The sequence below is a fragment of the Emiliania huxleyi genome, assembly GCF_000372725.1.
Source record: "Emiliania huxleyi CCMP1516 unplaced genomic scaffold EMIHUscaffold_354, whole genome shotgun sequence".
Taxonomy (NCBI): domain Eukaryota; phylum Haptophyta; order Isochrysidales; family Noelaerhabdaceae; genus Emiliania; species Emiliania huxleyi.
The window spans coordinates 1-9,643 of NW_005199324.1; the positions used below are offsets into that span (position 1 = coordinate 1).

The 9,643-nt window shown below is 63.2% G+C and overlaps 4 protein-coding genes across 4 annotated transcripts; 2 read left to right on the forward strand and 2 right to left on the reverse strand.

The window, feature by feature from the left end:
* Positions 1 to 393: 393 nt before the first annotated feature.
* Positions 394 to 1,621, forward strand: EMIHUDRAFT_117658 (hypothetical protein; the record flags this gene model as incomplete). Its single annotated transcript, XM_005772628.1, has 2 exons — positions 394 to 1,200; positions 1,232 to 1,621. The coding sequence occupies 2 exons, from the start codon at positions 394 to 396 to the stop codon at positions 1,619 to 1,621; spliced, it is 1,197 nt and encodes a 398-aa protein (XP_005772685.1).
* Positions 1,622 to 1,672: 51 nt separating this feature from the next.
* EMIHUDRAFT_424763 (hypothetical protein) lies at positions 1,673 to 2,810 on the reverse strand. Its single transcript, XM_005772629.1, has 3 exons — positions 2,612 to 2,810; positions 2,355 to 2,547; positions 1,673 to 2,289 (listed from the first exon to the last, which is right to left on the reverse strand). The coding sequence occupies exons 1-3, from the start codon at positions 2,625 to 2,627 to the stop codon at positions 2,004 to 2,006; spliced, it is 495 nt and encodes a 164-aa protein (XP_005772686.1). The 5' UTR covers positions 2,628 to 2,810; the 3' UTR covers positions 1,673 to 2,003.
* Positions 2,811 to 4,660: 1,850 nt separating this feature from the next.
* Positions 4,661 to 5,778, forward strand: EMIHUDRAFT_458588 (hypothetical protein). Its single transcript, XM_005772630.1, has 3 exons — positions 4,661 to 4,863; positions 4,963 to 5,260; positions 5,434 to 5,778. The coding sequence occupies exons 1-3, from the start codon at positions 4,676 to 4,678 to the stop codon at positions 5,572 to 5,574; spliced, it is 627 nt and encodes a 208-aa protein (XP_005772687.1). The 5' UTR covers positions 4,661 to 4,675; the 3' UTR covers positions 5,575 to 5,778.
* An 886-nt stretch (positions 5,779 to 6,664) lies between these two features.
* EMIHUDRAFT_242205 (hypothetical protein) lies at positions 6,665 to 8,049 on the reverse strand (the record flags this gene model as incomplete). The annotated part of the gene is made up of 4 exons (XM_005772631.1): positions 6,665 to 6,745; positions 7,039 to 7,149; positions 7,253 to 7,906; positions 7,984 to 8,049. 4 exons carry the CDS (start codon positions 8,047 to 8,049, stop codon positions 6,665 to 6,667), a joined length of 912 nt encoding a protein of 303 aa, XP_005772688.1.
* Between the last annotated feature and the right edge of the window lie 1,594 nt (positions 8,050 to 9,643).

Genomic DNA, 9,643 nt, shown 5'->3' on the forward strand with positions numbered 1-9,643 from the left:
GATGCTCGCTGACGAGATTGGGGGGGCCCACGCGCTGCTGCGGCCGAGCGTCAGCCCCGGGCAGCTGCGTCGGCGAATCCTTTGCAAGGGCAAGACAGAGGCAGGCCGCCAGCGTTGCGGCTCCTTGACGAGGCGCTTGCGCGCGACGCCAACGTCAAAGGCAAGGAGACGCTTCCGGCCGTCAGACGCGACAATGCAGGCCTGAGGCGCTCCCTGAGAATCGTGCTGAAAGGCAGCGCCTACAAAGCGCGTGGTGGCCGTAGCGATGTCCCTGACAGCGGTCGTGACTTGAGCGACGGCGACGAGTCCCGGCCGAGTGGAGGCGATTCGCGCTTGGGCAGCAGCGACGAGCAGTCGAGCGAGGCGCGACTGAGCAAGACAGTACTGCACCAGATGCCACTGCAAAGGATTGAGGCCGCGCACGCCCTGACGTTTGACGCCTTTTGCTCCGAGGCGATTGAGAGTAGCGCTGCGGACCTTCTCACAGTCACCTCGGCCTCTGAGCTCAAGTTCACGCCTGCTTTCAGCCAAGAAAAGGAGGGAGCGGTGAACAAGCGTGGCAGTGGGTGCGATGTCATCATGAGCAGCCTGCGGCACAGATGTAGGGCGCGGACCCGCCGGCAAGGTGTTATGGTGACGCGCACCAACATGGAGAACCCGGAGCAGCAGCGAGTGAGCGATGAGGAGTGGGTTGAGGCTATGCTTGCACGGACGGCTCGCCGCCTCGTGCGCATCTACCCTCGAGGCACGCGCACGAAGAGCGACAACTTCGACCCGCTGCCCTACTGGAGTGCAGGGGCGCAGCTGTGCGCGCTCAACTTGCAGACCAACGATCTGCCGACGCAGCTGCACCATGCGCTCTTTGAGCTCAACGGCGGCTCCGGTTTTGTGCTCAAGCCGGCCGAGATGCTCGGAAACGCGCCCCGCTGGCCTCCTCCGCGCGTGCTGCTGCACGTGGCGACGCTGCGCCCGATCTCGCTCCTCAATTTGCCGGCGGTCGGCACGGATAGGCCGGATCTGATCGGGCCACGCGCCGAGTCGCACAGGCACTGCAGTGGCCTCTCCATCGCGCTAGGTCGGTCTGGAAGCGGGTCGCCGCACGTCACCACTGAAACTGGCAAGGGTGACGACGCCGCGGCCACTTCCAACAACCTCCCCTCTCTCAGCATCGAGCTGCACACCATCGGTGGCTTCGCGTGTGTGAGCCCAGCGCTGCCGCCTTCCGCGGCAGCTCGTGCGCGGAAAGGGTGGTGGCTGCAGCTCTACGCACTTCGAGGGCGAGTTGCACTGCGTCGCGGCGGAGCCGCAGCAAACAGTGCTGCGAGTGGCGGTGGTCGACGAGGCCGACGCGGAGGTGGCGTACGAGACGTGCGTGCTCGGCGTGCTGCGGGAGGGCTACCGCGTCCTTCACCTGCGCTCGATGCGAGGTACGCGCATCAAGAACTGCTTTCTGCTCTGCCACGTCTCCTTCACCACCCAGGTCAACGCTTGGGTCGGCGAGCAGCCTATGGTGACGACGCTTCGCCAGTTGCAAGGCGAGGTCGACTCAGCTCGCAGCCGCATCCGTGAGCTCGAGGCGCTGGCGGCGCGAGTTAATCAAGAACGCGAGCCGATAAGTTAAAAAGCCGAATTAGTGTTCTGTGTCTTCTATTGTTTTGTTGGTCGATACGTGGCACATCTCAGGTGACCATAGACGTTCTGTTTATAAATGTAGAGCCAATAATGCGACGCCGGTCACACACGAGAGCGCGCGACGTGCAGCTCTTGTGAGCAGGAACAGTCCACCTCGCGATCGCAATATCGGGCGCCCATGCCGCCGGCCCTCGCAGACCCCTTCCACGCTGTGCGGGACGGGGAAAGCGAGAGCGCCGGAACGAGGTTTCCAGCACGGAACGCCGTCATGTCGCGCGAAGCTTCGCCCCCGCCGCACCAGAGCTGCACTCGCCCGGCGCCGTAGACCGGCGCGTGGCTTGATACTATACACCGCCACTGCAGTGGCCTCGCTAGGGAGCGGCGCACGGCTGGACGTCGGCCGGGACGCGCCCCGCCTTGGCGAGTACCTCGGCAGCGCACGCCGCGGGCGCCGGCCCCTTGTACGCCTTGCAGACCTCCTCGGTCAGTTTAGAGCCGGACGACTTGGAGAGGTTGCCCCCGACAACCACCCAAGGCGTGTACTTGTGGTCGGAGGGGGTCAGCGCGAAGTACTTGCGCTGCAGGGCGGCGGCGCGCGGCGCGTCCTTGACGCACGCGTCGAGCTTGGTCGCGTCCATCTCTGCGGCGCTCGCGCACCTGGAGAGGCATTCGTTGGAGACGCGTGGGACTCGAAAAGGAGGTGCAGGCTGCGCAGGGCGCACTTGGCCGAGGTCGCGGCGATGTCCTCCGTCCCCTTGAGGAAGGCCGACTCGAGGCACGTAAAGTACGGGAAGTGCACTTTGAAGGCTGGGTACTCATCGATAGCGCACTGCTCGTACGAGTTAGCCGTGCACTCGTTGGGCCCGTGCTGGCAGGTCAGAACGCCGCCGTTGTACTTGGCGTTGCCGAACGGAACTACGGAGGCGTGGGGCAAGTGAGAAGGCGAGGTTGGCACGAGCAGTTGGCAAAGAACTTGCACCGAGCGTCACGTTCATGATTGCGCCGACCTTCTCCACGGCCTCGACGAGCGGGCCGGTGGAGAACTGGGCGCAGCCGGGTCAGAGGGCCTCGGTGCACGCGAGCACGGGCACGGGCTGTGCGGCGTTGCTGTACGCCGTGGCGAGCGTGGGAAGGAGGAGCGCCGTCGAGAGCGTTCGAGACTTTGTCATGGCGGCCGACTTCCAACCGGGCAGTTCGAGAAAACTGGAGTAGGAAAGGCGGCACGGTCTGTCCGATCATCTACAACTGTAAGTCATGTTTGCTCAGGCTTGTACCTACACGGTCGGTGTTGGCGCTTGGGTTCCCTTCGGCGTACATCGTGGGGTGACTGACGATTGGATTCGTCTTCGCCGGACTTCTTCCGTTTGGGAGAGAGAGATTTTTAGCAATAGAGCTCTACCAAACAACTCTAACACTCACACATCGTTTGGGGCCTGCCCTGTTCACGCGCGCGCAAGACGTGCAGACAGGGTTGCCAGGTGAGAGCGAATGGCGCGGTTCACGCCTCGCACAACAGAGACTCAGAGAGAGGAATGCGCTCTGCATGGTGGGACATAAAAGAGAGCGAGTACTTGGGCGAGTAGGCCGTACGGTCGACGCTGCCGCGCGCGACCTTGCGCGCGAGGCGGCGCAGCTTGAGAACGGCGGTGGGCGAGAAGCCGCCGCCGAACGTCTCGTGGAGCAGCAGGTTGAAGTTGTTGCGCTTGACAAAGATCGCGTCGTGGTAGAAACCGCGATGCGCCTTGACGTAGCCGTGGCCGTTCTTGTGGTCGAAGGGTTGGCCGGGCTGCCCGCGCGCCTTGCAGCCCATGTTTAGGCGGCGGGCCTTCTCCTCGGTGCTGCCGAAGGCGTAGGAGTGGCCAACGGAGGCGGGCGTGCCGCCGCTCGAGAGGCGTTGCCAACGCCCGCCGAGGAGGTCTTGAGGAGGGGCGTCCAGAGCTTGACCTCATTCACTTCATCGCACCCCCCCGGCCCTGCATGGGGTTCTGCGAGGTCGGTCTTGTACCCGTCATTGTACTGCCGGGTGAGCTCCGTCCGGTTTCTCCTTGTCACCGTGCACGTCACGACCGGCGTTGGCCGGGGCGTGCATCGCGTCCGCCCAGGCGGCGAGGACGCCGTCGTGGGGCCGCCGGTGGTGGGCCTTGTTGTAAAGGTAGTCGCCGAAGAAATCGACTGGCATGCCCCGCTCGAGCGCGACCCGAAGGGTGGGAAGCGCCGCGGAGAGCCAAGTTTTTGTGTCCGTTCGGCGCGACGGCGCGGCTCACTCTCCATGCCGTGAACAGGCGCCCTATCCATCTGATCTTCTTCTCTCGCTCCTCTGCGCATGCCTGGGTCTTATCATTGTTTCGTACCCATGTGCCCATCTCTGGATGGCGATCGAAGCTGCCCTCCCCACTACCTGCAGTTCACCCTCTCCGGCGAGCTCCGCACTTGGAGCACTTGGAGTGCAGTCATCAACCTCACATCCAGGACCGGGGAGCTAAGAAGCGCACCCAGCGGGCCAGATCGGTATCGGGTTACGGGCTAGAGAGCCCTAGCCCCCCCGCTCTCTTTCTTTCGGGGGGAGGGAGTCTCTGTCAGTGCGGGCAGCGTGCACAGGCAATACTGGGCGTTATTTTGTCGTACTCCTCTTTTCGGCGAGCGCTCCAATCTGCCTTTATTCCCCATTGCCTTTAAGGAGCTGCTGCCGCTCCTCTCATTTTTTGTTTGTTTGTCTCGTCTCAGGAAGAGAGAGAGATTTTTAGCAATACCAAACAACTCACAAAAACAAAACAAAAATCTCTCTCTCAAAAACAACTCTACGCTGACGAGAGAGAGAGAGAGAATGAGAGAGATCAGGAATGGCCCGTGTCTTTTGATTCAGGCGCCGCCCGTTCGACTCTTGCTATCACCCTCGCCGTGTGTTTGTCTCCTTTGTAACGCGCCTCTTCCTTGTTCCACTACAGCATGGGAGGACACGCGGGTGTTTTCTCGAATCCATGGAAGAAGGCGCCTCGGACAAGGGCGGACAGCTACGACCCCACGGTGCCGAGTCGCTACGGTGATGAGTCGCTACGACCCCACGGTGCCGAACCTGTCGCCCCGGAGCACCCTCGAGGCGCTCCGCGCGCGCAGGAAAAATCCGTCTTCTCCGGCGCTGGCGAGAGGCGGCAGCGACTCGATGTCGGATCTCATGGCGTACGGGCAGCAGCTGGAGAGCGCTGACGGGGCGCCGATGCTTCCAGAGTCGCGGCGCGCGCGCACGATCGCCCGCGCCGTCCCCGCGCCTCACCTCCATCCCACACACACACACACAATTATCCGCCACGCACCCACCCCCGACCCACACAGCGGCAACGACGACGACGGCGCCGCGTATGCCCCGGCTGCCGATGCATTCGACGCCGCCGCTGGCGAGTCGCCCTCGCTGCTGCAAGTGTGGCTCTGCATGCTCGCAGCTATGGAGCTCCCCATCATCGTCCACTCCATCGCGACGGCCGACCCGCTCGACTCCGATGCCGCCGAGCGGCTCTACACTCGCTGCGTCCTCGCGCTGCTCCGGCTGCTTGCTGCGGCGGCGGCTGACCGGCACGTTCTCGCCGCCGTCGCCACGGTGCACCTCCTCGAGCTCGCCCTCCTCGGCTACGAGGCGCGCCTCGCCCACTCGCCGCCCGTTTGCACAGCGCGCCAACGCCGCACACCCATCGCCCCGGCCATCTCCGGCACGTCGCCCCTATCGATCCTCCCATCGCCCGGCATCGCCCGCGCCCATGTCGCCTCTCTGCCCCGCCTACCCGCCCTCGCTCCCCTGTGCGGCCGCAGGCGTACGACTCGCTAGTCAACTTGACCCTCGCCGGCCTACCTCTCGCTCGCAGCGGCTTGCGGCTCACGATGGCCACGAACGCTGCCGTCCTCGTCGCCGCCGCCGGCGTCGCCCCTCCGCCGCGAGCAAAGTCAGATTGAGCGAGTGTCGCTTGGGGGCCTGCCTCGGTGGCGACAAGTGAAGAGCAGGTGCGACAGACCGCGCAGCGCTGATGTCTGGCATGCGTGTACATGGCCCGCATTGCCATGAGTTGTGAAGAGTTGTGAATCGCGAGCGTCCGGGGACCCTCCTCATCATCTCCTCACCTCTCTCAGTGTATCGTGTATGTGACTCTCTTCGAGCTTACTAGTTGCATGATACATGTCTCTGTACAACTTGGTATACTCCTCTGCGCATTTAGATTTTATTGTAGAAGCTAGTAGCTAGCTAGTTACAAGTTAGCTACGCGGAAAACACCTCTTGGTTCTGTATACGGGTTACGGCCATACGGGGTGTGGACCGTGAGTTGACCAATGACCAGGGGGTTGTGCGCCGGGCCCTCCTGCTCGGCTCCAGCCGGTAGACAAGACTTGTCATCAACAGAGTAGAAGGATCTGACCTCGGGGCCGATGTGACCAAGCGCTGGTAGCGTGGTTTTACCTCACACCCATGGTCTCACAGTGTGCCGGCAGTCGCCGAGCAGTGTCGCTCACACAAGCCGCAGCACAAGTGACTGAGGGCCAGTGAGGGCGAGCCCATGGCTCGTTGTGGGCCACGATGTCTCAAATATGAAGGGTTTTGACTCCTTCCAGCTCCTGACGCTATCCCTGGCAGCTCTAATGACCAGGGTCGGTAGTGCTGTGGTAGAGGGTGCTCATACTAGCGCAAGAGCTGCCACGCTCGCCCAGACCGTCCCCTTCTGGGGCCGGTTCCGCAGCCCAGGAGAGCCGACCGCGGGGCCGTGCCGCGGGTGCCTACTGCCGAGTGCCACAAACACTGCGCCGTCCCGCCATCACCTACAGGCTGTCTTGTGTGATGGTTGGGATGTCCAAAACGCCACCATCTTGGCTCTTGCGACCTCAAACCCGCGAGCTGTATGGGTGGTCCTGACGTCGACAGACGCCCGAGGACCTGAGGGAGGGTGTAGAGGATGTAGAGTGTAGAGCGCTGTAGAGCTGTAGAGATGTAGAGCGCTGGAGAGCGCTGGAGAGCGCTGGAGAGCGCTGGAGAGCGCTGGAGAGCTGTAGAGCTCTACATCCGGCGCGTGACGATGTGAGTCGCCTGTAGAGCGATGTAGAGCGCGATTTTGCTGTAGAGTTTGTTGTAGAGGCTCTACAGCCAAACCGCCGGGAAGGCAGTGACTCAAAGAGGTCGAGCCGCGCTAATGGGGTGTCTCCGAGCTTACTGGAGTTCTGATGGACAGCCCTGACTATCCCTGACACACAGAGAGTCACTCCGACGGCACACAACACCCTATGACTGCGTCATGACCAGCCTGCCATGTGTCGCCGGTGCCGCATTCGTCGCTGTGCTTCTTTAGCAGGCGGTGGACTGTCGGCTGCGAGGACGGTCGCATTTGCGCGAGGCGAGGCGAGCATTCAGACGCGTTGCATGCGCCATGTGACTCGCGCCAGCGCGTGCGGGAGCTCCTGGCTGAGCGTTGAGTCCAGGCGAGTTGCGCTGGCCACTATCGCTACGCCGAGCCGAGCTGACGCGCCGAGGCGTCCCTCGATTTCCTCAACTCACGGTCCACACCCTTTAGGAAAGCCATTACGCTGACGTGTATGTACGCAATATCCAATAATAAACCGCATCTCAAAAGCTGCACGACCTTCTCACCGTGACCTCTGGCATCCGCCTGGCGGGCCATGCTGTCGCCTGGATGATCCACGCCGCACCGGGCTCGAGGGCCCGGTCGGAGATCTGCGCCGAGAGCCGCCCCGAGGGTCTGGGTGAGAATGTCGCCCTCAGCGTGCGCCCCGCCGCCAGCTCCGCGGCGTAGCCGACTGTGCAGTCGAGAGAGAGTTCGCCGTCCCGCACTTTAGCGCGAGCTTCGAGGTCCATGCCCGCCGGACCGCACGCAGTGGCCAGCGCTCCGCCGAAGGCCACCTTTCGTCCGTCGGGGCCCACCTCCGCCTCTGCCTCGAGGCTGCTCCTCTCGCCGAGCTGCCGAGACAGCGCAGCGCCGAGCACCCTAGACTGAAAGGAGAAGGAGGCGAAGAGGTCGCCGAGCGGGCCGATGTGCCTTTCGAAGAGGGCGTCGACGAGGCTCAGCGAGCCCGACAGCAGCGGGCCGCACGCACGACCTTCTACAAACGGTGTGGCAGCGACGACTGAGCAGCCGTGTGCACGCGAGGTCAGCTTGTACGCAGTCTGCGCGATGTCGGCCCGGTGCACGACATCGTAGGTGACCTTGGCCCACTTGGGCGCCAAGAGGCTGCCGGTGAGACGCAGCGCCGTCTCTTTCGGCTGCAGCTTCAGCATCGCGGTCGCCTGATGACTGCAGACCTCGACCGAGCGCTCAAAGGTCGCCCTCATTGCGGTGAGCCTGACGCGGCCGTCCTGCGAACCTCGTGCGCGATTGAGATCTTGGCGCTGGCGCTGGCGAGCAGGAAGGAAGAGAGGAGTTGTCGCATGTGTATGGGCTGACTGTGCTGCATGATGCTTGCCCAGGTGTGAAACACCTCGTGGCCACGGCGCCGCAGGCGCTGTTGATGGGTCCAGGTGATAGCCCTGGATACAGGATAGGCAATGCATACGCCTAGTTGGACCTCAGATCGCCCGACCGCGTCCCGGTGCTCTGTGGTTGGTCGGATTTGTGACGCCGCCGCACCGCGCCGCGGCCGGGGGCCCTCCGGAGGCCAAGGATGGCCGTGGCGGACCGGGACGAGCTCTGGGAGGTGGAGTGTCAATGAGTATTTTAGAGACAGACCGTGTGCACAATATCTCTCACTCTGGCTAAGCCAGGGATGGTGCGGAGGCGATGCCGGGTTGGCCTGTACGAGGGTTTCCGGCAACCCAGAGGGAAACCAGAGGGTCCCCAGCACTTTGCGTTTCCGGAAGTTTCCAGGGAAACCAGAGGGTGTTTGGTGCTCCATTCTGTTTCTCTCGAGTTTCCCTCGGGAAACTCGCGAGTTTCCCTGAGTCTGAGAGCTGGTCTGGGGCAAAATCTGGGGCAAAATTGAGGAAATCGGCACGATACCCAGGTATTTTCCAGGTATACCGGGGTTTTCCAGCTATACCCGCAAAATACCCGGTGTTTTGCCGATTTTGGCCCCAAAACAGCCTCACTCAGACACGGCTCAGAGCCCACCCAAAATGACGAATTCCACGGAGTTTCCCCGGGGTTTCCCGAGGAAACTAGAGGGTGTTGTAGGGAAACAAGCAGGAAACACGGAAAGGAAACCAGGTAGGGTGCGAGAGGAAACCCTCGTACAGGCCAAATGCCGGGGCCGTACAGCAGCTTGATGGTGCTTCGCCGTCGTGCGTCCCGGAGCGGCCCCGGACGGAGGCCCAGGGGAGGAAAATGGAGGACAGCGCCGACACCGCTCTGATTCGACTTTTGACTTCAAACAAAGACAGTCGCACGCCACAGCGCGGCGCGTGCGACTGTCAGGAGCGGATCCGTCAGTTAGTCGTGTTCACGCCGGGATCGTGTCCTGACTAACCTGGACAACCATTCAGGGCGACGAGTAGGTAGCGGTAGGAAGACTAGCCCGAATGCTCCTCGACGCGATTTCTTTCGCCTCTGTTGGCTGCTCGGCCCCTACACATCGAACTGCCACTCCCACCGAAGCACCACCAAACCTCGCACCCTTAAGCGCATGCCTACGCTTCGGCACCAGCTGCTCCAGCAGCTCGGTCTGTCGGACGCCGAGTCGCGCGCCGCCGTCGCGGCGATCGCGGACTGGGTCTGCCGGCTGCACCCGGATAGCAGCCTGCTCTCGCTATCCAAGCTGCAGGCCGCTGGCCAGACCTGCGACGGAACGCTCGGGGCAGACAGCTCGAGCTCCTCGCCGCAGCGCCTCCTTCTCGGCTGGCTCGGCACCATCGGCGGGGACGACGGCGACGCCTTCGACCGCCTGCCGGCGGCTGGCATGCTCTCGCTATCCGACGGCGCGAGGTCGACCCTGCCGTGCAGCGTCGTCGCCGACGCCGTGCCCGCGCCCGAGCTCCGCGGTTGCCTCGTCCTCGCCACCGCGTGGCGGTACGTCCCTCCCTCCCATGGCG